This window comes from Aegilops tauschii, chromosome 5 (genome assembly GCF_002575655.3).
Source record: "Aegilops tauschii subsp. strangulata cultivar AL8/78 chromosome 5, Aet v6.0, whole genome shotgun sequence".
Lineage (NCBI taxonomy): Eukaryota > Viridiplantae > Streptophyta > Magnoliopsida > Poales > Poaceae > Aegilops > Aegilops tauschii.
This window is the reverse complement of record NC_053039.3, coordinates 484742677-484769057: the sequence shown is the minus strand read 5'-3', so window position 1 is coordinate 484769057 and position 26381 is coordinate 484742677. Positions and strand designations below refer to the sequence as shown.

Genomic DNA, 26381 nt, shown 5'->3' with positions numbered 1-26381 from the left:
CTAGGCACGCCAAATCAGCCTGACATGTGGGCCCAACTCGTCAGTTCCACTGTTAGACGTGTCTCAGCTTCGACTTAGTGTGATTTGTTACTCACTTGCACCGGAGTCGATGGTTTTTCATGATTTTTGGCAAAAGCGGTGGTTTTGGAGTACTCTAGCCACAAATGTGGTGGCTTTGAGCAATTTACTCATTATAAGACAGCAGCCACAGCCACATCCCATCCCTACTCCGCTCATCACGTTTCATTTGAAGCAAGCAACAACAGACACTGAGGCCGCTCTCTGACTCGGAGGAGGGAGTGATGGGTTGCCGGCAGACGGTGGTGGCCGCGCTGCTGCTGGCGGCGGCGCTGGCCGCGTGCGCGGCGACGCCGGCGACGGCGACGCACAGGATCTACATCAACTGGCTGGCCCACAGCAACTACTCTGACTGGGCCAAGAGCCACGGGCCCTTCTCCAAGGGAGACTATCTCGGTACGCACGCACAAGGAATCAACGTTTCTTTTTCTCCCATGGTTTCTCCGGCTGATTCGCTTCGTGTCATCGTGCACAGTGTTCTACACGCCGGACAAGAACCTGGACGTGGTGGAGGTGAACGAGCGCGGGTTCGATAGGTGCGACCCCAGAAACCCCATCTACCGCTCCTCCGGCGGCCGTGATATCCCCATCCTGCTCAGCGAGGCCAAGGTCTACTACTTCATCTGCAGCGTCGGCAGGTACTGCCCCGACGGGATGCGCCTCGCCATCGAGGTCCATGACATGCCGCGGACGCCGGCCTCCGCACGCGACGACACGTCCGGCGCCGCAATGGTGGAGAGCAACATCACCTCACCGGCGGCTGGACCCCGAGCGAGCTCGGAGAGCGAGGGAGAGGGGCAGGCAGGAGGACGAAGCGACGATGCTGTTCATCTGTTCCGGAAAACTAGAAGGAACAAGCACGCTGGGCTAGCTGAGGCCCGGCCTGTAAATTAGGCAGTACTCATATAGACCAAAATCAAATGGTGTTCTCAAAAAACTAGACCTAATGGAATAAAAGGACAAGTTAAAAAGTGAAATGGATTAATAATTTTATGTTGGTAACTCATTTGTGAGAGCAGAATAATTTAGAAATGAACATATAAACTATTCACTGGTGCAACAAATATAAGATGGTACGAGAACAAATCGAGAGTGCACGGGAAATTCTTCGACAATTTTAAAACATACTTCCTCCATCCGTAATTAGTCAACGCTCGAACGGATGTATCCAGTGTCTGCTTAGATACAATCGGACAAATAGATAATGTTGGGATGAACCAAGAAAGTTTGGATACAGCCGAATCTAAGTATTGGCTAGGTGAATGGCCCGAGAAAGGCAAGAAAGCAAGCCGAGAGAATAGTTGAGACTTGAGATTGCATGTAAAATACTTCAACTCTTTTATCAGAATGGAAATTATAAATTAAAACTATTTTAGAAGTGTTTATGTACGTAGCTTGTGAGAACGGTGGGCCGTAGAATTTACAAAAGAAGTTCTTTAGGAAATGATACAATGTACTGTTTGGAAATGTTTTTTTTCCTGAAAGAATTTGTAGCCGCCGTGCAAAATGTTTGATCTTTCGAAAAATTGTTTCGTGCAAAATGTTTGATCTTTCGAACAACTGTTTTTGAACATACTAGCTTGTACAAAAAATCTTTGCTATGAACAGATGTTCCTCTATTTCAAGAAAAAATTTGTGGCATCACAAATGCTCTTGAAGAATTTCCCCACCGACGTTAAAAATGGAGAACTTCTTTTTTAGTTTCAGATTAAGGCCTAGTTTGCGGTTTCCTAAATTATGTTACCCCTAACAAATTTATAATTCCTTATGAAAAATAGGCATGAAGAACAAGATTGGTCAATCCAAAAATATATATGGAAAGGCTCAACATGGAGTAAGGTCGAAACCAGGACAGCGCCACGCATGGGCTAGGCTGCGGTCTGGCCCGTAAATTAGGCCCACCCATGTAAACCAAATGATGTTCTAAAAAAATTTCCAAATCAAAAATGGTGAAGCCTTGAAAAATCAGAAGTGCAAAAAATATGGCAGACATGCGAGAACTACCATCTCACAGGTCACAGCAGCAGCTTGGGGACAAGTTGTCTCCCAAGCGGAAGGGAATGCCACGACCAAGCAAGACACCAAGAAACATTCGGTGGATGCAATCGCTGGCAAGAAGAATCATGGAAATGAGTTCAATCCAAACGTATGTCACTGGTTGCCGATGGGTAAACCTGAACATGTGAAGCAGAGAGATGCTCTCCTGAATTCGACTTGGTGCCCTGCCATAGGGTTCAGGAACACAACAAAAACATGATGCAGAGTGGCAATGATCAATTATCTGATGCACATTTCGGTGCTTCATATCGGCTTTGCAAGAGCAGGTCCGGCGTATAACAGTCTACTAAATAGCAATTATAGAGCTAGGCTTTGAGAAGCTACTCTCAACGGTCAGCCCAATCCTTAAACAGAAGCATCATGTATAGAGGAACATTCAGCACGGCGATAATGGCAACCGACTGAACTTCGGACGCCATGTCGTTTTTTCAGAGTACGAAGGATGGCAGGTACTCAACCATGAAGAATGAACTGTTGTGCGATACATGGTTGTTTGTATCCGTGAATTTCGTAGGCAGGAGCAGAGGGAGACCTTCTGACAGCAAACGCATAAATCATTCGCGCACAAAAGCACATTGTGCCCTACGACATGCACATCATTTAAGAACGTAATGTGAGGTCGTTATCGTATCGCCGGTACGCCATTCAGACCAACATCACCAAGTTTTGTCAGAGCATCTATAGTCGGACTTTGCAAATCCGGCCCCACAAACGCCCGCGGGGGCGTCCGCGGACACTGCCGGTCACGCCTCAAATAATGCAATCCACATCCGGACACCTCAATTATCATATCTCAAATCCACACAAACTCATGCAACTATGTTGACGCACACACATCGTCCGCCTACTACATCACACCACTAAACATGCCATCGGACTACCAAAATTGGGCATGTTTGGCTATGGTGGAGATCATTCACGGCTTCCCTTGCCCTTCCCGGTGCCCTTGCAGCGGTAGTACCAGTTGAAGATGCAGTAGGGGTCAAGCCAGATCTGCTCGTCGCCGGAGCTGTCCTCGCCGTCATTGTCCTCCTTCTCCTCCTTCGGTGGCAGTTCGGCCATGACACGGACCGCCCAATTCTACTCTCGGGCGAGGGCGTGCGTGTTCCTCCGCTATCGTTTCTTCACAATGCGGGCGTGGATGGCTTCCTCCTCTGCGGCCGTTGGCGCCGCTCTGCTGCCGCCATTTCCGCCGCGATACAGGTCTTGGCGGCCCTTATCCTCTCCTTCCCACGGTGGGTTGCCCGTTTCCGGTAGGACTCATAGTCTGCCCGACCGATGATGGGGAAGGAGAGTTTTTTTTGCTGTCGGGACCGTGATGATCCAGCCCCAAAGGACCCAAGCGCCCGTTGAGCCGACACAATGGAGTTGCGCCGGATAGATCCGTCCGTCGGCCGGGCGTTGTCGTCCCGAGAGCATCGGAGTGCAATGCGAACCGCTATTCACGGGATGACACCCTAGTCGACGGATCCGGACTGGTCGGAGTCAGATCCGCTGCCCGCCATGCCGGAGATGGATGAAAATCGCCGGAGGTGAGCTCGGGTGGCGGAGGGAATGGAGGGGAAAGGAGTGTGAAGTGGCTAGGGTTTGGTCCGACGAGCGGATGTGGACGAATATGTGTGGGGTCGGGTAGGCCAACGTGGGCCGGGTCCGTTGTGGCGGACGCGCCCGGGCGCCCCATATCCGCCCCATATTTGGGCTGGATACGAGGGGTGCCGGTCAGCCCGGGCGTTTGAGGCCCATTTGAGGCATCCGTCTGGGTCGAAAATTCATGGCCGGTCAGTGACGGGGCGGGCCGCCCGGGCATTTGAGCAGGGTTTGGGGCGCCCAGGTGTAGATGCTCTCACGATGGTTGGTCAGTTGGAGGCAGGGTGGCCATTGAACGTGGCAAAGGGGAAGGTCCTAAGTTTTGCTTCTTGCTCAACTTGTTTAAATCATTCATTCTCTCATATGTAGTTCGCACGAGTTGCTGTGATGCACCACACGATAGAGGGACGGCCATTTACGTACGCACACTGTTGGATGAAACCAAAGGGGCAGTATGTGTAGGACGACATGATCCGTTGATGAAATACTTGTTGGACATCTGGTTAATCTCATCAAATTTGAGACATTGTTGTACTAGACTTATTTGCGTGCTATGTATGGATGTTTTTGCTATTTTCTATTGAAACTTTCATGAATATCAGCCGGTTTGCATGAATTTGGTCCGCTTAGTTTGAATCATGGTTCAAACGTATGCGGACAGCGTTGGATGACGACCTTCAGCATCAGTGTCTATGGACTGGTCCCTCTGTCCGAGGACGGATGCGAGAGGGAATTTGCGTGTTTGGAGATGCCATTACATGTTCATAGTCAAAGCGGTGCTAGCCAGCAGGCACGCAACTGCATTAAATAAATTAATCAAGCGGTGGAGAAATAGTCATATATTTAACCAATAACATCTAAATCGTTTTGTTGTGTAATCTATCTACAACATGGATGTTGTGTAATCAATCAAACGGCGGAGGAATAGCCATATGTTCAACCAAAAGCAATCTATCTTGTGGATAGATCGACAACCAAAAGCAATCTGGATAGATCAGCGTTGGTAATCTATCTAGATCTATCCATCTATCTTGTGGATAGATCGGCGTTGGTCTAGATAGATTGCTTGTGGTTTATATCTGCTAATATATGATCTTTATGTATGCACGTGTAGAAGCCACACAAAGCACGCCACACGCGTCCTCGTTCGACGCATCCCACCCTCCATTTTAAGACAGCAGCCACGGCCACAACCATAACCCATTCCCGCTCCGCTCGGCACGTTTCGTTTGGAGCGAGCAACAACAAACACCGAGGCCGCTCTCTGACTCGGAGTCGGAGGAGGGAGTGATGGGCTGCCGGCAGACAGTGGTGGCCGCGCTGTTGCTGGCGGCGACGATGGTGATGGCTGAGCGCAGGGTCTACATCGATTGGATGCCCCGCCATAACTTCTCCGGCTGGGCCAAGCTCAATGGGCCCTTCTACAAGGGCGACTACCTCGGTACGTAGAAGGATTCGACGTTTCTTTTTCTCCCGTGGTTTCTCCGGCTGACTCAATCTGTGTCATCGTGCGAAGCGTTCTATCACCCGGACAAGAAGTTGGACGTGGTGGAGGTGAACAAACGCGGGTTCGACATGTGCGACACTAGAAACCCTATCCACCGCTACCCCGGCGGCGGTACTCACCGTGGTACTACCTTCGTCCTGCTCAGCGAGGCCAAGTTCTACTACTTCACCTGCAGCGTCCGCTATTTCTGCCCTGCCGGGATGCGCCTCGACATCCCGGTCCAGGAAAGGCGGCGGACGCCGGACTCCGCACGCGACGACACGTCCGGCACCGCCATGGTGGAGAGCAGCGCCACCTCACCGGCGCCTGGACCCCGACGAAGCGACGATGGAGTACAAGGAACAAAATGGGCAGACATGGAGTCCTCCAGGCCCGGCCCGTAAATTAGGCGTCTCGTTGAAAAGATACTCATACTCATATGGACCAAAGTCAAATGATGTTCCGAAATAAATAGACCAAATGAAAATAAGAGAACAAATTAAAAGGTGCAAAATGGATCATTTTATGTTGGTAACTCATTTTGTGAGAAAGAACAATAATTTAAGAATGAATATACAAACCATTCCATAAGTGTAACAAGTATAAGATGATACAAGAATAAAATGAGAGTGCACTGGAAATACTTCGACACTTTTAAAACATATGTAATTGAGACTTAAGAGTGCGCATGAAATACTTCAACTCCTTTGTTAGAATGGAAATTAACACCATTCCAGAAATGTATGTACATGGCTCGTGAGAATGGTGGGCCGTATAATTTACAAGATAAGTCCTTTAGAAAAATGATACTACAATGTTCTGTTCGGAAATGATTATTTTCTGAAAGAATCTGTAACCGCCATGTAAAATGTTGATCTTCCGAACATCCTTGCACAAAAAATCTTTGCTATGAAGTATGAACAGACATCCCTCTATTTCAAGAAAAAAAATGTGATATCACTAATTCTCTTGAAGAAATTTCCCCGTGAGGTTAAAAATAGAAGAAAAAAATGTTTTGAGGTTCAAATTAAGGCCAGTTTGCGGTTTTCTAAATTATGTTACCCCTGACATAATTATAATTTCTTATGAAAAATAGCCATGAAAACTGAAAAGGATTGATAAATCAAAAATATATGTGGATGTGGAAAGGCTCATTGGTTGTCATATAATCCGCCATAATGTGAAACCAATATGAGACTTGTTGATTTCTGTTTGTTTCCTCTAGAGAAGGACAAAAAGAAAAGGAGACATGGATCCACGCACGGGCTGGGCTGCGGTCTGGCCCATAAATTAGGTCCACCGAATGTAAAGCAAATGATATTATAAAAAGGGGTCGAAATGGAAATAAGGGAAGAAATCAAAAGTGGAAAAGCCCTAAAAAAATCAAGGGTGCAAAACATATGGCAGACATGAGAGAACTAGCAGGGGCCTGAGTATTCGCCATCTTACAGCAGCAGCTTGGGGACAAGTTGTCTCCCAACCGGATGGGAATGTCAAGAAACATTCGGGGCGTGTTTGGTTGCCCGCATCAAGCCCAACTAGGCCCGCGCGGAAAGAAAGAGGCCTGTTTGGTTGCCTGGTTTCACTGCTGGGCCTGCATCGCACGCTTTTTAAAGTAGTCCAGAGCCTAGCTCGTTAGAAACGCTCGAATCGGCAGTTTCTCGTGAGCCAGGCCGAGCCGAGCTCAAGCGAGCAGACCCTTGCACGAGTGGAGACGGGAGGGATGCGAGGTGATTAGGTGAGGTCTTCTTCAATCTCCTATCTAATCTCCTCCCTCCTATCTACACAACGGTGCTTCGATTCGAGGTAAGCTCTACACGAAAAAGATGCACCTCGATGCTACGGCTCCATTCAGGCGATCGGTTCGTAGTTTCGTCGGCTGTAAGTTCTTAATTTCGTCTTCCCGTTTGGAGCTATTCTTGACGAATTTTGTCAGATTCGTTGCACACGATCGATCATTTGAAATTTCCTTTGACCAGCAGCCTAATCTCGCAGTTCCTCACAACATTCGTGCTGTAAGTTTTTGGTTTCAACGATCGTAGCTTCATCTCTCTTTGAACAGCAGTCTACTGCACTGACGCCTCTGTCCTCTGCTCAGACCCCTCCTATTCGTCCCTCTCGACGCCGAAGCACTTCCCCTTGATCTCCTTGCCCACGTCCTACTACACTAGAGTCGTTTTCGGCGTCACTCATCTCGGCTTACTCTCTTTCGTTCTCCTACTGCACTGACGCTGCAATGACGCGCACACTGCTTTCTTATGTCCTCTGCATCCGTGCACACTGCAGTTCGCCGCGCCGCCGACGGGGTCGATCATCTTGGCCTCCTCTCTCTCGCCCTACTACACTGGAGTCGTTTCCGGCGTCGATCATCTCGGCCTCCTCTCTCGTCCACTGCACTGACGATACCATGGCGCGAGCACTGCATTCTCCTCCTCTGTCGACTGTCTTTGCGCGAGCACCGCAACTAGTTCGCCGACGGTGTCACTCGCCGTGCCGCCGACAGGGTCGCTCGTCCACGACTCCATGCTCGTCATGTCGAACACGGCGACACGACCACTATCCACCGCAGTCGCCATGGTCCGGCGCACACTGCATTTCTTCTCCCCCTTCCTCTGCTAGCTCTTAACCCTGTGTGCTAAGTGCAAGTGCTAGCTCTTAATCATACCCCTTGCGGGCAACCAAACAGCGCGTAGTTGTATGCGCCGAGACAATGCAGGCAACCAAACAACGTGCCAAAGTTGATCCCCTAATGCAGGAAGTCCATATGCAGGCAACCAAATAACTTGCAGATGTCGCATATGAGGTTGTTTTTTCAGAGCCAGTCTGGGTTGACATGTGTATGCAATGCAGCTACTGTTCACTATTGCAACCAAACACGCCCTCGGTGGATGCAATCGCTGGCAAGGCTGACGAGAAGAAGCATGGAAATGAGCTAAAATTGAGTTCTGAGCGCAGGGACAATGGAGCACTTTATTTTGAAGTTCAAAAAAAGGGATTTGTACGGCTTGAAAAAATCCAAAATTTTGTGTACATGCACATATAGAAGTGCAGTATGACGTGCCAAAATTTCACCAATATACGTGCTTGCATATGAGATATCCAAAAATGACAAAATACATGCAAATTTGGGGCCAGTTTTTTTCCTTTTTGGGCCTGACTTTTTTGTCTTTTTTGTGCTGCGTACAATACAGCATATTTTTGAACGGATTTTCACACGTACTTAGACCACATGCATGTGTATTCATGTAAAAAAAAAATCAATTTTTTTCAAACCTTTTAAGCACTTGTTTTGGGGGGTTAAAAATAAATTGCTCCGTTGCCCCCATGTTCTGAAAATCTGTTTTAGGAAATGAGTTCAATCCAAACGTATGTCGCTGGCTGCCGATGGGTAAACCTGAACATGTGAAGCAGAGATATGCTCTCCTGAATTCGACTTGGTGTGCTGCCATAGGGTTCAGGAACACAACAAAAACATGATGCACACAGTGGCAATGATCAATTATCTGACGCACATTTCGGTGCTTCATATCGGCTTTGCAAGAGCAGATCCGGCGTATAACAGTCTACTAAATAGCAATTATAGAGCTAGGCTTTGAGAAGGTACTCTCAACGGTCAACCCAATCCTTAAACAGAAGCATCATGTATAGAGGAACATTCAGCACGGCGATAATGGCAACCGACTGAACGACACGGAACAGCCTCTGGAGGACCGTCCTTATTTTCCATTTGCTCGGGCGAGGCGCCTTCCCTCCATCTTCTGGCGCCGTTTCAGATCCCATCTCAACATGAACGGATGATGAATCAGGTTCAGGTTGGTGCTTTCTCGCAGTTGGCCTTGCCACAACATTTCCTCTGCCATGAATATTAGAGATCTTTCAGTTATTATTTGTAGAAGCACCAGGCAAGTTTCTGTTCGACAAAGTACCTGAAAGCATTACCCAAAACAAAAATACACACGTACCGTCCTGTAGTTTTGGAGTCTGCGTTAGTGATGGGGGGCCTTGCCACTGCTTTTTTAACCAGGTGCATGGATCCCTCTGCATCCCAAACCATTTCATATTCGCCATCTTCCGTGTCATCTTTTTCTTTGCTTCTTGGAAACAGGTCAGCACCCGCCGAACTCATGAAGCTCACAAATGCGTTCACGTAGGGAAGAGAGCTTAGACCATTTGTTGGCCAAAACATCAGCAGAAGGACGGTAAGCACAAACTGAAAGATATACCTGCAGAAACAGCAGACACAAACAAACTTGTCAAACAATTCAGTTGTACATCTCTTGCAATATAAGCAAAAGAATCAGCAGGCGCCTGCTAGAAGCATTACCAGATATAGATATGAGTTTGTTTAGGCAGGAAGCAAAGATTCGTCAGAACCTCCTGACTAGAATCAGTAGAATTTCGGGGCCCAGCAGATAGCAGCATAAAAGATGGATACAGATTTCCTTGCTGCCAGCTTATTGTCCCAAGGGTGTGCTGTTGTGGCATTAACAGCGCCATTAGATGCAACGCGTGGTACATGCAGCAACAAGATAACTTAAAACTTTTGTTACCTCCATTACTGGCCCAAAAGGAGTGGAGTGGACAACTGTGCACTGGTCGTGGTCATGCCCTGAGAGCACAAGAATCTGCAGACCAGTCAAGATATTTTCAGATGTGACTCAAAAATCTCCAGAAATTGCAAAAGAAGCTTACCGGCTTCAGCAACCCTAGCAAAAGATCGGAAGTCTGTTTGCTTAGATAATTCTGATACCTGCATAAAAGAACTAATGTTAATTGTATATGCCTTTGCCCTATGTTAACACATGGAGAAACTTCGGTTAGGCAGCGGTTTGGACTGGTTTAACCAAAAGTAATTTTCAAGAGAACACATAGGGAAACACTCAACCAGGAAAATTTGAAAGAACTTTGGGTGCACAGCTAATCACATAGCAATTCTTTTACCAAGAAAAATATTGACAAGGAGTTCCCAAAACAAACTAATACTTGAGAGAGTTCAGTGACATATACCAGACGGAGTGTTCAATGATCCTAAGTTTACCAGTCAAATTATCACAATGTTTACATGCTATGTTAGTCAAAAGCAGGAAACAGCAATACTTGAGGAAGGACATACTTGATTCCTTGGTCCATAGCAGCACTATATATCCTCTGGAAATGGAAGAGAATAGAACCAATCAGCTACAAAAATATGTGGTTGGTCGAATAGCTTGCAGAAATCCAAGCACAAACGTGTTGCAACTTGCAGAATAAATTAGTGGATAGGCTGGGGCACTGATGCTACATATGAAACAGAAATATCTTCACTGTATATGAACAAAAAATCATAGGAAGGTACATAAATTCCTTTTTACTTTTAATTAGCAGGGAAAAACACTTTTGAGAGAACATACCTGATTTATAGCAGGTGAAGAACGATGTGGGCCACACGGAGTATTGTCAGGTCGGTACAGGGGAATGTGCGTTAGTAGAATTTTTGGATTTGATTCATTGCCTTAAAGAAGATATAAAAGTAGTCAATTGTCTGATAGTAACTGTAACACTACGCATAATCGTCTATTCAATGCCATACCAGCTGATAGTGTTTTGATGAACTCCCAAGAAGAGGATCTTTCTTTGCTCTGTGTGGCTCCTCCTGAACAGATACTAACAACTCTTTAGCTATACAAAGCAGAAGCATGAAAGGGGGCTACAAAACAATTTACTCTTATTCAAGAACCAAAATCTGGAGTCTATTGCACTACTGATGTACGATTCCTTTGTAGTGCACTGAAGCACATATACAATACAAAACTTTGGAGGCGCTGTAGCATACCATCAAGAGTTTGAGCATCAACAACAACAAAGTCCACCTTCCCAGACAAAAATTGGAAGTTTCTTGGTCCAAATTCTTTTTCGTATCGACTGATAACCTACAAGAAAAGAATAGCAAACTTGTAGGTTGTAGTATGTCAACAATGTATGTTCTCATATATTCTATGCAGTCACAATAATGTTATTACTACATAAATTTGAGAAAAAACTGTAGGCCCAAGATATAACATGTTAATATAGAAACAACATTTACAAGAGAAAGAGACCAGGAATGTACAGCAACTATTTACAAGCCAGCAATCTAGGCAAATCAAAGGTTGAAAGAGAACCAGCGCAGTTTCAAAGAATATTCATATACTACTACTCCCTCCGATCCAAATTATAAAGTTGTACTAAAGACGCGACAATTAATTTGGATCGGAGGGACTACCTAAATCTAAAAGATGAAAAGAGGGACTTCTTTTTATAGAGATGAATCCAAGACTAAGGCTAGGGACATTGTCAAACGTTTGAGCATTCCATTGTTTCCAAATGTGCCATGTTTGACATGATGAAAATATCCATGAAGGTCGTTTTGAAAAATATTACGTCCATGGATCATTTCTACTCCAGAATTGTAATTGTCGCCCCACTATAAGTCAAGCTTATGCTCGCAGGCAAGGCTGGAAGGCAATCAAAGAATAGGTGAACTCACGTTTCATGCGTGCCATTGTTGCCAATAGCGCAGAAAGAGTTTTTCAACATGTTGATGTTTCCTTTGGATGAGTACATCTCGGATGTGTTTAAACGAGCACTGGAAAATGTGTTGTAGCGAACGATGCAAGAAGAGTCTACAAAAATGTTGATGTTCCTTCACATGAGGATGTCTCTGGTGTTAGACGATCACTTAAGTAACAAAGAAAGAACTTCCAGATTCAGGCACACTTGCATTTCCAGATCATCGCAGGTAAGGGGGTAAGCTGAGTTGCAAAAGATATGTGCTTCCAATTGGTATTTCTTGAAGCTTCTCAAGCTTCTTCGTAACTATAAATATCAGGTGGAAAGTATTGAATACAAAATATGTTTATCTGTAATTTCAGTCAAGACATGTGGTCTGTAAACCTAAATCTGAGAAATAATTCCAAGTCAAACGGGGCAGGCTGAGTGTTTTGAAAAGTATGCTCATAGCATTTCTTGAAGCTCGTCAAGCTACTACATCAGGTCGAATGTATTGTATATAAATCTGTTTATCTATGTAGTTCCAGTTATGGATGTGGACAGTAAATCCAAATTTGACAAATAATTGCAAGTTTACAAAAGCAAAAAAACATTACAAATGTAAATGCCTTTAAGTAACTATACAGTAAAGACACTAAGAGCAGAGAGGTCAAACATGAATAGGGTGCAATAGCATGTTATGAATACCCATTCAACAAGACCAGAAACCCACCAAGAGCAATTACTGAAAAATGAAGATCCAACACAAGAAGCTCACAACACCTATCAACTAAAAAAAATCCAGATCATTGGCTATGTCCTTGATGACAATGATGAGAGAGCAAATTCATGCCAAAAAACAGTGAAAGCAAAAGGTTGCACCGCGTCTGAAAGGATGTGGGTAACCAAAAAATGAGAATAGTGTGAAAATAATCTTCAACTTGAGGTGGGCTAATTTTATCTAGAGGTTGATAACTGATATATCAGTGCACGGCCATAAACTTGTTACAGGGCCATCCGGCAAAAGAACATCACAACCATGCATTGGTAACCAGAGTAAATTACAGAAAACACAATACTGTGGGTACTTTTAATCCCTCCACGCACACACAGGGAACACACACACACATCCACCGTGAAATAGCTAAAGTTCTTCACGGTTGCCTGATTATTTCCTTGTTCAAAGCAGCAACCTAAGACTCTTTATTAAAGCTGTTGTTTATGCTCTGTAGCACTGTCACCAAAATACGAATCTGTATATATCTCTAAAAGTAAGAACAAACAACATGAACTTACTTTACCCCTGGAGGGAAGATAGAATAACTGTTCTTCTAATTCTTGCTTGCTTTATTCCTCATATGGGTCCTACTTATGAGGGGGCTAGCAATCGAATATAAGTAACAAATCATAGATCTTATCTCTAATTAGATTAAGGCCAAAGCTAAAAGATATCTTCCTAGTTTTACAGATAGACTACCTAACATAGAGATTGGGGATCGCATGCCATAAATGGAAGCTTCCATGGTGGGGCCATGTACTTCCGTACATAACATCATACCCCTCCTTGGCATGCAGCTCATCCTTGAGCCGCGAGGAGGTGGCCACGTTTACAGTCCAAGGAAGCACCAAACTGAAGATAATACATGACGTAGCTGCACCTCATAGTAAAGACAAAGAATGCATCCCTCAATAATTTTGGGAGACATGCAGCGCACCAAAAACTTCCGTTCAGCAGCTTAGGGAAAAAAGTTGGAATTTTTGCATCAGAGAATTGAATTCGTGAACAAGGCAAAAAATTATTAGCTGGCGATGGCAAGCAGCTCATCCATGGAAACAATATTTTCATAAAGGGAACAATGACTTGAGATTTGAGAAAAATGTAAATATACAAATGGAAGTCACGAGAAGGAGGCAATGATAGTCAATCACCTCAGGATGAACCGAGTGAAATGCTGAGTAACCAATATCATGATTTCCTGACAGATAGTAGATTGGGACATGTGGATTTGTTCTCTGTTCGCTCATGCTGAATATATGCTTAAATCGAAATAGAGAATCCTGCCACCTGAAAGTTTTTAAACATAAATTAGGAAAAAAAGATAAAGTGGAACCTAGAACCCTTTGATGATTTTGTGGGAAATATGGCATAACTTGTAAACCACAATGGCAACAACGAAGGTACAGTGGTAAAAGCAATGAATCGGAAAGCAGAGAACGAGGACTGAGAAGTTTTTATTTATTCATTTATGAGAAGCGATATGGACACTTGAGATGAAATATAATTAGGACCAATAAGGTGTCTTGAAAATTATTTTCCTGTTGATATATTTTATTGCATATTCAGTCATATCAATTTATATAACACCATCATCCTCTAAAGCACATACAAACAAACAATTGTGGTTTCTAACCAACAAGGTACAGAACGACCAGCTGGCATCAGATGGAATGTTGAAAAAGCAAACGTGTTGCATTATTTAGAAGGCAAAAAAGAATTCAGCACCCGTGCCTTACTCTTCATCCGAAAGATATGTGCCCCCATCAAAATAGTCACCGAGAAATAAGACGACATCAGGCTTGAATGGCAGTACCACAGACTGGAAGGATCTTCTCATGTTCAAATCTGTGAAGAACTCTGCAGCTTGCAGCGCAACTGACCCTGGTGGTAGACTAAGGGAGGTTCTGTCCATAAGCTACAAGGGAAAACCTTTCAGAAGGGAGCAACATATACTCGAACATATTTTGTACTACTATGTACTACTACTGCTTTGGGTTTATCGGCACAATTACATGATGTGATGTTAGAAGGGAAACTGACCTGTGGATCAGCAATGACGGCAACCTTGACATGGTTACTCTGCACAACAAGTGGTAGATATGGTAATAAGGTAAAGGTGCAAACTTGGGCTAGTGTCAAATAATAAGCGGTAGAAATGCAAGTTTCACTGCCTAGCATGACTTGGACGAGATGAAGGTCGAATTAGCATTTTGGTCAGGATTGGGAGGGCTCCAAGCTGCTAGAGATGCTCTTACCCCGTCCCAATCCAGACTCTCAAAAAAGCAACTTAATGTCTAAACCGAATCGACGGCATTTATTACTGACCGGCGATGGGGAGGAAGAGGATGCGGATGGCCAGGAGCAGGAGAGGTGGGCGGCCCAGTAGGCGCCCATCTCGCCGTAGAGCAGCGCCGCCACCCACGCCGCGCACAGCAGCAGAGTCAGCCGCGTCGCGCTCTGCATCGTCCCCCGGCGAGGTGGCTTACTGCACCACGGCCCACGGGAGGGAGGAGCAGCGCCGTTGCAGTCGAGATCTAAAGCTCCACCCTCCGGCCCTGTGAGGCCCCGGCAGGGATCTCGCGGTGGCAATGGCGATTCTAGGGTTCTAGAGAGGAATTGGGATGACTTGGTCAAGAAGTGCCGAGAGAAAGGAGAGAATACTTGCGATGCGGAGGTCAACTCGTTCGATAATTGTGCCGATGTCACGCTGGTTTTGAGAAAATCACACGAATAGCATTTTTTTACTCGGAAAAAATAGTCATTCAACTTACTGGCGTGCAGTACACTGTAATGGCTACTCTAAGAGCAGGGGGCGAGCCGGCGCTAGATCACCCCTGGGGTTCGGTTTGCTCCCAGTCACGCGCCCACGGTCGCCATTGGTTCGACGAACTTCGTTTCAATTCTTTTGCAAACTCGGGGACGTTCGGCCAATTTTTGACGAAATTTGTACAAAAACTTAAAATCATGCATGAACTAACTTAAAAACGAACTAAAAGCCTAGCCGCTGCCGCCACCGTCGCCGCCGCTGCCGTCTACATGCCGAGAAGCCTGTAGAAGCGGGTGTAGTCGCCGTCGTCGTCGTCGTTGCCGCGCGCCTCACCTGCGGCGTGCCTGCTGCATCCCTCGTCGGGGTCGCCGACAGCGCTTGACGGCCTGGCCTCGCCCTCGTCGTCGCTGTCGATGATGATAACGCCGCCCTCCTCGGCGACACGGCGACGCTCCTCGGCGCGGCTACGAGCCTGGGTCTCCAGGTACGCCCGACGCTGGCGGCGCACCTGCTCACGGACGTAGTCCTCCCTCGCCCATTTGAGGGCGGACTCGTCGTCGGGGGCCACCATGCCGGCGTGCTCCGGCTTCACGGGAAGCATGTCCGGGTCGGGCTTCGGCCGGACCAGGCGGAGGGAGCGCCTCGTCGGTGCAGTCGCAGGCGAGGGCTCGTTGATGACGAGGGCGTCGCTGCGAGCACGACGCCCGAGCGGTGTCTCCTCCGGCTCGGGCTTGACGGGACGGAGGGCCGGCGAGCCGGAGCCCGACGACGAGGACGACCCCGGCTCCATTCGCCGCGGCATCCAGGAACTGCCGCATCGACGAGAGAAGGAGGGCCGCGTCGGGTACTCCAGCCGCGGCACATTGCCGGTCTCGATGTGGTCGAGGACGGCGTCGAGTGTGCGGCCGGGGACGCCCCACCACTCGCGCCGTCCTTCGGAGTTGTGGCGGCCGCGGGGGACGATGCTGTTGACGGAGGCGATCTGCTCCTCGCGGCGGTGCTGGAAGTACATCGTCCACAGCGTTTCGCTGTCGGGCGCGTACCTCGGCTCGTTCCGCTGCTCCTCCGTCAACGAGGAGCGGATGCGGGCGATCTCCGCCCGCCGTGCCGCCCCTTCGGGCACCGGCGGCACCGGGACGCCGGCGGCCCTCAGTCTCCACGAGCCAGGCATGCGCATGTCGGGGGGCGCCGGGTACTCGGCCTTGTACAGAAGGCGCGCCTCCGGCTCCTGGAGGTGTCGGCGGCCGAAGCTGTTCGCCGCTGCGCCCTCGGCTGGGTATCTCTCCGCCATGGTTTCGCTCGTCGGTGGGCAGGGGAGTGGTGGGAGAGCTCGCCCGCGGGGAAAAGGCTTTCACTGGAGGTAGAGGGGGAGGCTGTGGCGCTCACCGGCGGGGAGGGCGCCTTTTATAGCCGAAGCGGGGTGGCCGGGGGCGGCATGCGGGCGGACGCGTGGCGCATGCGGGCGGGACACGCGTCGGCGGCGTCTTCACTGCGCCGCCCGTGAGGCATCAATGGAGGGCGACCGGCGCGGCAGCGCGACAGCCTTCGCATTGATTCCCGCGGGAACCGGGGCGATGAGGTCGACGAAGCGGCTGTCTTGCTGACTCGGCGGGCCCGCGGCTGTTTCGCGCCAAAACACTCGCCCCGGCGCCCCCGGGCGCCCTCGGCGCGTCGGGTTCGACCTGGGTCTGCCGGCGCTGATTTCGGCCCAAGCCGGCGAAAAACGGACTCCTGGGGGCGCGACTGGGCCGTTTTTTCGGCGCCGACGCAAAAAAATCGCCTGGGAGGCCGTTCTGGGGGCGCGGCTGGAGATGCTCTAATGGCGCGACCCATTTTGCTCCATCCGCGTCCGTCTCCAGCAGATCTGGTAAACTGCCGTCCTGCAAATTCATTTATGGTATTCCGTAAATTAAATTTGCAGGACGACAAACGGATCAGCAGAATACATCCCGTAAACATCGCCGGAGTTCTTACTTGATTTTCAAACTAATAGTTCACGTCATTTTAAACATCCTGGATTTCCACGAACATAGTTCCCATCTTTTTATCCTTAGTACCAACGATACATACGTGTCGGTTCCCTTTCTGTCACTGGGATCAAGCACCGTAAGATCGAACCCACTACCGGGCACCTCTTCCCATTGCAAGATAAATAGATCAAGTTGGCCAAACAAAACCCAAATATCACAGAAGAAATACGAGGCTATAAGAGCTCATGCATATAAGAGATCAAAGAAACTCAAATAACTTTCATGGATATAAAAAGATATAACTGATCATAAACTCGAAGTTCATCAGATCCCAACAAACACACCGCAAAAAGAGTTACATCATATGGATCTCCAAGAGACCATTGTATTGAGAATCAAAAGAGAGAGAGAGAGAGAGAGAGAGAGAAAGCCATCTAGCTACTAACTACGGACCCGAAGGTCTACAAAGAACTACTCACGCATCATCGGAGAGGCACCAATGAAAGTGGTCAACCCCTCCGTGATGGTGTCTAGATTGGATCTGGTGGTTCTGGACTCTGCGGTGGCTGGATGAATATTTCGTCGACTCCCCTAGGGTTTCTGGATTTTTGGGGTATTTATAGAGCAAAGAGGCGGTCCGGGGGGCACCCGAGGTGGGCACAACCCACCAGGGCACGCCAGGGCCTCCTGGCGCACCCTGGTGGGTTGTCCCCTCCTCGAGACTCCCCCCAGGTGCAACCAGGGCCCAACTTCTTCCTTCTGGCCCATAAAAATTCTCCGTAAAGTTTCGGGGCATTTTGACTCCGTTTGGTATTGATTTCCTGCAATGTAAAAAACATGGAAAAAACAGCAACTGGCACTTGGCACTATGTCAATAGGTTAGTACCAAAAAAAGATATAAAATAATTATAAAACATCCAAGATTGATAATAAAACAACATGGAACAATCAAAAATTATAGATACGTTGGAGACGTATCAGCATCCCCAAGCTTAACTCCTGCTCGTCCTCGAGTAGGTAAGTGATAAAAACAGAATTTTTGATGTGGAGTGTTGTCTATCATGTCATATCATATTCTTTTCTTTATAGCATGGACATTTGGACTTTTATGTGATTCAAAGCAATAGCCTAATTTTGACATAATAATTTAGATACTCAAGCATATCAACAAGCAACCATGTCTTTCAAAATATCACCGCTAAAATAAGTTATCCCTAGCCCATCATGCTCAAACATTGATCCATTCATGAAACACACTTGAATATTAACTACACACAATACTTAAGCATGATCATATTGCCTCCTAGTTGGTGCTTTTGTAAGAGAAGATGGAGACTCAAATTCAAAATAAAAATTGCATAAAGTAAAAGAAAGGCCCTTCGCAGAGGGAAGTAGGGATTTGTAGAGGTGCCAGAGCTCAAAGCGAAAAATTAGAGATAAAAGCATTTTGGGAGGTGTATCCATCCCACCAACGAAAAAGACATAGAGCTACGAACACTTTCCATGCTAGATATGCCATAGGCGGTTCCCAAACAGGAAATAAAGTTTATTCCTTTTTCCACCATTCTTTCACTTTCCATGGCTAGCCGTATCCATGGGTGCGTTCCATACCAACACTTTCCAAGGAATTTATTATTTGACAACATAAAGTAAATTCATTTTTGCATTTCGGGACTGAGCATCCCTAAAACCTTTGCCTTACTCTCGTGCAATGACAAGTGAATAAACACTCATCGTGAGAATAACACATCCAGCATGGAAGATATTAGCCACCCGTTACCATTCTGCGAGTGAAACAAACACACAAAAGAGAAGTTTATTTTGAAGATTAGAGATGGCACATGCAAATTTGCTTAGAACAACAAAAGAATACTACATATAGGTAGATATAGTGGACTCATGTGGCAAAACTGGTTTAAAGGATTTTGGATGCACAAGTAGAGGTCATACTTGGTGCAAAAAGATTGGGAAGCGACCAACCAAGAAACGAATAATCTCATAAGCAAGCATTAGGCATAATTAACACCGAATAATGCACCACAAGTAGGATATAATTTTCATTGCATGATTATTGACTTTCGTGCATGCATAGGGAATCACAAACCTTAACAACAATATTCTTACTAGAGCACAATTACTCATCAACATAACTCACATATCACATCATCATATCTCAAAACTATTACTAAGAATCAAGTTTATTTTGTCCAATGATCTTCATGACATATTTTTTCACTTTATCCTTCTTGGATATCTATCACTTTGGGACTAATTTTTATGTGTTGCTTTTCGTAAGCTCAAACAAATATAAGTGAAGATCATGAGCATAAAAAATTTCTTTCTCTCAAAATAATTTAAGTGAAGCAAGAGAGAATTTCTTCAAAAAAAATTACTAACTCTCAAATAAATCTAAGTGAAGCAAGAGAGCATTTCTTCAAAAATAACAAAGCACACCGTGCTAAAAAAGATATAAGTGAAGCACTAGAGCAAGTCCTAGCTCATAAAAGATTCAAGTGAAGCACAGAGAGCAATACTAACAAGTCATGATAATATTTTGGCTCTCTCAAATAGGTGTGTCCAGCAAGGATTGATGACTTAACACACAAAATAATACAAGCAAAGACACATATCATACAAGACGCTCCAAGCAAAACTCATATCGTGTGACGAGTAAAAATATAGTCTCGAGTAAAATACCGATGGTCGTTAGAAGAAAGCGGGGATGCCACTCGGGGGCATCCCCAAGCTTAGTTGGTTGCTCATTCTTGGATAATAGCTTGGGATGCCGGGGCATCCCCAAGCTTAGGCTCTTCTATCCTTCTTTCATCCATCGTAAGATAACCCAAAACTTGAAAACTTCAATCACACAAAACTCAACAAAACCTTGTGAGATCCGTTAGTATAAGAAAGCAAACCACTACTATAAGTGCCATATCAAACCAATTCATATTTTGTTTTTGTATTATATCTACTGTATTCCAACTTTTCTATGGCAAAAACTCATCAAAAAAAATCATAGAGCCATCAAAATAAGCACACAACACAAAGAAAGCAGAATCTGTCAAAACAGAACAGTCTGTAGTAATCTGACACTTTCGAATACTTTTGTAGCTCCAAAAATCCTGAAAAATTAGGACGATCAGGGTAATTTGTATATTGATCTTCTGCAAAAAGAATCAGGGTAAAAGCACGTTCCTGTGATTTATGAACATTATTTTCGTGAGTGCATAAGTTTCTGTTTTTCAGCAAGATCAAACAACTATCACCCAAGAAGATCCCAAAGGCTTTACTTGAAACACTAACTAAAACACAAAAAACACAATCATACCAGTAGCATAATTGTGTAAACACACAAGAAAAGAAAGCAAAAATCAAAAATAAATTTTATTCATTGGGTTGCCTCCCAACAAGCGCTATAGTTTTACGCCCTTAGCTAGGCGTAAGGCAAGGATCTATGTTTTGTCATCCTTCTTCTTCTTAGTTTTCTTAGAGGTGTTTCCATCATGAGGTTTTGTAAACAAAACATAAAACATATTATCCATGGAAACTTTAGCATTCCTTAGTTGTTTTCATCATAACCCCTTTGATTCCCCGCAACAATCCAAGAGTAATGTTGATTAACATTATTGAAAACCTGTTGGATTATATCTAGAACTGGGACTTCCTTTTTAAGATTCTCATCAAAGATCTTATTATCCCCAAGCAAACGCCTTAGTGCATAATCACTATTGTAAAGAATTTCATCTATCACGGGTTTTTCACGATTCATACCATAAAAGTCAAATATTTCCCTAGCTTCCCGAATTATGTAGTCAAACTCGTGCATAAGAACGAGAGTAGCCAACTTTTTGGCTCTAGGATTCTTTATTTTGGGAAGCTCAAAAAACAATCTTTGCAAAGTAGGATGAGTGCGGATAAATTTACTTTCAAGTTTCAAAACTAGTGCTGAAATAGCATCCGCATAAGATCTAGTAGTTTTAACTATAGGAGCATCATCAAGACTCAGATTTCCCACACAATTGAAAAATTCTTGGATACGTTCTTTTCCCATAATGTTCCTTTGCTCCAAGATAAAAGTTTTAGCATCCAGATTGCTTGTATGTCCAATCTTAGGAGTCAGGCCATCATCTGTTTGTGTCATACCAAAATCACTCATGATTGCAAACAGAGAATAGATCTGATGAGAAGACGGCGAACGGAAAAAGAGAGAGGCGAATAAAACGACAAATTTTTGTGAAGTGGGGGAGAGGAAAACGAGAGGCAAATGGCAAATAATGTAAATTGCATGGAGATGAGTTAACGACAAATTTTTGTGAAGTGGGGGAGAGGAAAACGAGAGGCAAATGGCAAATAATGTAAATTGCATGGAGATGAGTTTTGTGATTAGGAACCTGGTTATGTTGAAGATCCTCCCCGGCAAGGGCACCAGAAATTCCCCTTGATGGTAGCTGCAACTACGTCGGTATATCCCCGAAGTGGGAAGGATGATGTAGCACAGCGACGGTAGGTATTTCCCTCAGTGATGAAACCAAGGTATCGAACCAGTAGGAGAACCAAGCAACACAACGTAAACAACACCTGCACACAAACAACAACACCTCGCAACCCGACGTGTTAAAGGGGTTGTGAATCCCTTCCGGGGTACGGCGCCTCAAGATAGGCAAACGGACGTGAGGTAAATTGTAGTAGATTGATAGATCGAACGCCAAATAAAATAAATAAAGATAAAATGCAGCAAGGTATTTTTGTATTTTTGGTTTAATAGATCTGAATAAAAACGCAAAGGAAAAGTAGATCGCAAGGCAAATATATGAGAAAGAAGACCCGGGGCCGTAGGTTTCACTAGTGGCTTCTCTTGAGAAAAATAGCAAATGGTGGGTAAACAAATTATTGTTGGGCAATTGATAGAACTTCAAATAATCATGACGATATCCAGGCAATGATCATTACATAGGCATCACGTCCAAGATTAGTAGATCGACTCCTGCCTGCATCTACTACTATTACTCCACACATCAACCCCTATCCAGCATGCATCCAGTGTATTGAGTTCATGGAAAAATGGAGTAATGCAATAAGAACGATGACATGATGTAGACAAGATCCATTATCTATTGTGGCAGATAGGGATCCCATCTTTTTATCCTTAGTAGCAACGACGTGTCGGTTCCGTTTCTGTCACTGGGATCAAGCACCGTAAGATCGAACCCACTACGGGGCACCTCTTCCCATTGCAAGATAAATAGATCAAGTTGGCCAAACAAAACCCAAATATCGGAGAAGAAATACGAGGCTATAAGAGATCATGCATATAAGAGATCAAAGAAACTCAAATAACTTTCATGGATATAAAAAGATATAACTGATCATAAACTCGAAGTTCATCAGATCCCAACAAACACACCGCAAAAAGAGTTACATCATATGGATCTCCAAGAGACCATTGTATTGAGAATCAAAAGAGAGAGAGGAAGCCATCTAGCTACTCACTACGGACCTGAAGGTCTACAAAGAACTACTCACGCATCATCGGAGAGGCACCAATGGAAGTGGTAAACCCCTCCGTGATGGTGTCTAGATTGGATCTTGTCGTGGAATTGTCACGGGAGATGTCCTAGTGAAAGGACTTAAGCGTGGAGCCATCGCAACTAGGAAGCTTAAAGGGGTTAAAACGGGACAAAGGACACGAGGGTTTATACTGGTTCGGCCCCTTGCGGTGAAGGTAAAGGCCTAATCCAGTTTGAGGTGGTATTGCTTATGTTTCGATTACTAGGGAGCGAATCCGCTTGACCTAGTTTTCGATCCGATCTTACTTGCCCTGAACCGCCGCCGGGTCGTCCCTTTATATATAGAGGTCGACGCCCAATGGCTCACAGAGTCCCGACCGGCTCATAAATAGTGTCCGGCTCGGTCTCTAACTATCCCTGCCTTACAATACAAGTTATGTACATATGGCGGTTTATCTCTACTGGCCTTGAGTCGCCTTTTGGGCCTTGGGCCCTTAACTGAACCGCCATCTTCCAGAGCTGTCTTGGGCTTCATGAATCGCCATAGGTATAACCCGGCCCCTCCTGGGCAGGTCATACCTAATAGTTATATCCCCAACATTAGGCCCCAGAGTGATTTGAACTGGTTCATGTCAATCTTCAACACTTATAGAAAATCTTCTGCTCTTCATTGTGCAAGAATTTGTAACCCGCCATGACGCCATCTTTTGGATTTGTGATAACCTGCCATGACGTCATCTGCCATTACTTCACACTTTATCCGACGTATCTCAACGGATCCTTATCTTAATCACCATCCCGAGAATCAAGGCGTCCTGATAGCTGGATAACCATATTTTTGGCCTCCTCATTTTTCGCGCCCACTTAAGAGTTTTTCCTTATAAATAGGCACGACCGGTCTTTCCTCATTCTCCCCCTTTCCAGTGTCTTCTTCCTCTCGCAACCCTTCTGCCGCTCGAGCTTCGCCGTCGCCGCAGAGCACCTCGTCCTCCTCAACCTCGACCGATGCATCAACCTGAGTCGATCCAGAGAACGGCGGTGACCCTCCGCAGTAGATCTGCAGCTGTAAGTTTCTGCCTGCCCATACCTCAGATCCGCATTAGGGTTTGCGAGTTCCTCTGTGTTCTTCGTAGTTCATCGTAGTTCAACTTCCAGGCTGTACCACAAGCTTCTTTGATCTGAAAATGGTGTTCCACCAATGCGGTAGTTGTTTTATTTCCACCTTTGACATCAGTAGATCCCCTTTCCTGGAAGAAAAGATCCTATGAAAGCTCGTGAACTCATATGTACTGGTTTTTAGGTCTAGATTTATTTTTCTTTTCCGGAGCAGCCGTTGATCCAAAATAATATCTGTAGTCTGTGAAACTTGTTTATGTAACACTTAGGAAAAAACTGCATTTGTTAGATCCATCTAGCCATGGCAGCTTAAGTTGCTGACTTAAATTGAAATGCTCAATAGACATCATCCAACTTATCATGGCGGCTTAAATAATTTGCACTGCTCATGGCGGTTACGTAACCTGACATAATTTAGTCATATGCCATTAGGCCCCTTTGTAAGCCGCCATCTTGAATATGTACTATAATATTTTTTCCTCCGGCTTAATTTTGAACCGGCAATTTCACTCTTTGTTAGGCTTCCGTCTTCATAATGCCGCCCAGAACACCTACTTCATGCAATTGGGTCAAGTCCATCGTCACACATAAAACATTTGACAACTTTGTAAAGACTGGCTATCTGCCAAAGAAGGAAATCATGTCCTACCGCGCACCTAATCCAACCGAGGAAAAGCCTCAGCCCAAAGAGGGGGAAGTCATCGTCTTCACTGACCACATGAACCGGGGCTTTTCCCCACCCAGCTCAAAGTTTTTTAGAGACGTCCTACACTTTTTTGACCTCCGTCCTCAAGACATCGGACCCAACTCCGTGTCTAATATTTGCAACTTTCAAGTGTTCTGTGAGGTGTATCTTGGAGAAGAACCCAACTTGCTGCTCTTCAGAGAGTTATTTTATTTGAACCGCCAGAATGAACGTGCCAACGGGCCTAGCTCGGAACTTGGTGGGGTCTCAATCCAACGACGGAGAGACACCATTTCCCTTATGCGAACCCACCAAGTCACCCCAAAGAATGGAACCAGACATGGTTCTATTGTCAAGACACTTCTCCGGCCGATGACAACCCTCTGCCCGACTTTCGCGCCCTGCGCCTTGAGTCTACTCATCCTCTACCAGACAAGCTGTCCGCTGCTGAACGCCAGAAACTCGCCCCTACCATGGCTAAAGTCAAGGCTCTTTTGGGGAATGGCTTAAGTGGTATCGACTTGGTCCGGGTTTGGCTTGCCTAGCGGATCATCCCATTGAGCCGCCGTTCTGGTTTGATGTGCACCTACACAGGCGAGAAGAATGACCCTTTGCGGCACAGCCCTGACGACTTACCTGATGACGTCATTGATGATATGACAAAGTCGCTCTTGAACGAAAGCCTAGGAGACTGTGGCAAGGTGGGCTTAAGCCCTTTCTGCAAAGCTAACCCAGCTCCAGCAGTAAGCCGCTAAATTGAGCATTTTACCTTCATCCTTGATGTTTTGTCTTTATTCAGACTTTTGCCGATTTTCACAGGATAATGACCAATTTTGGAAAGCAAAATACGATCATGAAGCCGCCAAGAGAGCCGCCAGGAAAGCCGCCGCCAAGAAGAAAGGAAACAAGAGCAGCGCTTCAGACTTGCTTCGACTAGAAGATACCTCTGAATCGGAGGTAGCCCTTGACTCTCTAGGCTCCTTTTTTAACCACCTTATTGACATTGATTATCATCAGGAGGACACGGGAACGAGTCACGGAGTGGATGAAGAGGTAACTATTATTTCCTCCGACTCCGAGCCTTTGCCAAGACAGAAAGTCCGAAGAGTAACCCAAAAAGTAAGATTTTCACATCCTTTAGCTTATCAAGATCCTCAATTTATTTTGAAGCGACAGATTCATGAGAGCTGGAGGCAGACCCGAACCGGCAAGGACGCAGAACTCTCCTCCGGCTTACCAAATACACCAAGGAAGCATCAGAACGAGGTCACCTCCGACTTAACTCCTTTTTATCCTTTGGCGGGTCTCACTCGTCAACCACTCAACTCTTCCGACTCGAATTATCAGGACACTTCGCCTTCCTCCGGCGACTCGCTCCAGTCCAACATGCCGGCTTTTAAGACCGCTCCAGGGTAATGATAATTTACTTATCCTGTATTCATTTCAATTTTTATATTTGTACTAACATTTTGATCTTTATGCAGCAGAAAAGCGAAACCCATCAAGAAGGTGAAGAAGAACAAGCCGGCCGAAGAGCCATCTTTCAAAGAGCCGGAACTCCAGACGGCCGCTCCTAAGGCCTCTGTTCCTGAGCCGCCTCTTGAACCGGTGCATGACACGCCAACATCAACTACTGACCCGCGTGCCGATCAAACCGCCGATGCCTCTGAAAACCCTGAAGTCTCTAGCCCGGCCAAGACAGACGACCCACAAGATGCTGATGTTGAAATCACCAAGACTGGCTACACTGAGCCAGGGAGACCTACTGTGCTAGCCAAGTGTTCTGCCAAGGAAGAGCACCTGGAACGCCGTAAGGTCAGATTTGACATTGCTGATTATACT

General features: G+C 45.8%; 3 protein-coding genes across 3 annotated transcripts; 2 read left to right on the top strand and 1 right to left on the bottom strand.

Annotated features, from left to right (window-relative positions):
• The first annotated feature begins 232 nt into the window (after nucleotides 1–232).
• LOC109758719 (early nodulin-like protein 3) lies at nucleotides 233–1055 on the top strand. Its single transcript, XM_020317584.4, has 2 exons — nucleotides 233–474; nucleotides 554–1055. The coding sequence occupies exons 1-2, from the start codon at nucleotides 303–305 to the stop codon at nucleotides 970–972; spliced, it is 591 nt and encodes a 196-aa protein (XP_020173173.1). The 5' UTR covers nucleotides 233–302; the 3' UTR covers nucleotides 973–1055.
• A 3806-nt stretch (nucleotides 1056–4861) lies between these two features.
• Nucleotides 4862–5744, top strand: LOC109758707 (early nodulin-like protein 19). Its single transcript, XM_020317573.4, has 2 exons — nucleotides 4862–5164; nucleotides 5240–5744. Exons 1-2 carry the CDS (start codon nucleotides 5014–5016, stop codon nucleotides 5611–5613), a joined length of 525 nt encoding a protein of 174 aa, XP_020173162.1. The 5' UTR covers nucleotides 4862–5013; the 3' UTR covers nucleotides 5614–5744.
• A 2939-nt stretch (nucleotides 5745–8683) lies between these two features.
• LOC109758700 (uncharacterized protein C630.12) lies at nucleotides 8684–15352 on the bottom strand. Its single transcript, XM_020317568.4, has 13 exons — nucleotides 14820–15352; nucleotides 14535–14573; nucleotides 14231–14409; nucleotides 13646–13781; nucleotides 11022–11118; nucleotides 10779–10841; nucleotides 10600–10700; nucleotides 10323–10357; nucleotides 9902–9959; nucleotides 9760–9834; nucleotides 9534–9682; nucleotides 9172–9432; nucleotides 8684–9062 (listed from the first exon to the last, which is right to left on the bottom strand). Exons 1-13 carry the CDS (start codon nucleotides 14955–14957, stop codon nucleotides 8816–8818), a joined length of 1578 nt encoding a protein of 525 aa, XP_020173157.1. The 5' UTR covers nucleotides 14958–15352; the 3' UTR covers nucleotides 8684–8815.
• Between the last annotated feature and the right edge of the window lie 11029 nt (nucleotides 15353–26381).

What these genes read in the sequence shown, in the direction of transcription:
- LOC109758700 (XM_020317568.4), bottom strand. Translation starts at nt 14,957, where the DNA reads ATGCAGAGCGCGACGCGGCTGACTCTGCTGCTGTGCGCGGCGTGGGTG. An exon ending in TGCTAGGGTTGCTGAAGCCG is followed by an intron (nt 9,835 to 9,901) that starts GTAAGCTTCTTT and finishes ACTGGTCTGCAG; the next exon opens with ATTCTTGTGCTCTCAGGGCA. An exon ending in CAAACTCATATCTATATCTG is followed by an intron (nt 9,433 to 9,533) that starts GTAATGCTTCTA and finishes CTGTTTCTGCAG; the next exon opens with GTATATCTTTCAGTTTGTGC.
- LOC109758719 (XM_020317584.4), top strand. Translation starts at nt 303, where the DNA reads ATGGGTTGCCGGCAGACGGTGGTGGCCGCGCTGCTGCTGGCGGCGGCG. An exon ending in CTCCAAGGGAGACTATCTCG is followed by an intron (nt 475 to 553) that starts GTACGCACGCAC and finishes CATCGTGCACAG; the next exon opens with TGTTCTACACGCCGGACAAG.
- LOC109758707 (XM_020317573.4), top strand. Translation starts at nt 5,014, where the DNA reads ATGGGCTGCCGGCAGACAGTGGTGGCCGCGCTGTTGCTGGCGGCGACG. An exon ending in CTACAAGGGCGACTACCTCG is followed by an intron (nt 5,165 to 5,239) that starts GTACGTAGAAGG and finishes CATCGTGCGAAG; the next exon opens with CGTTCTATCACCCGGACAAG.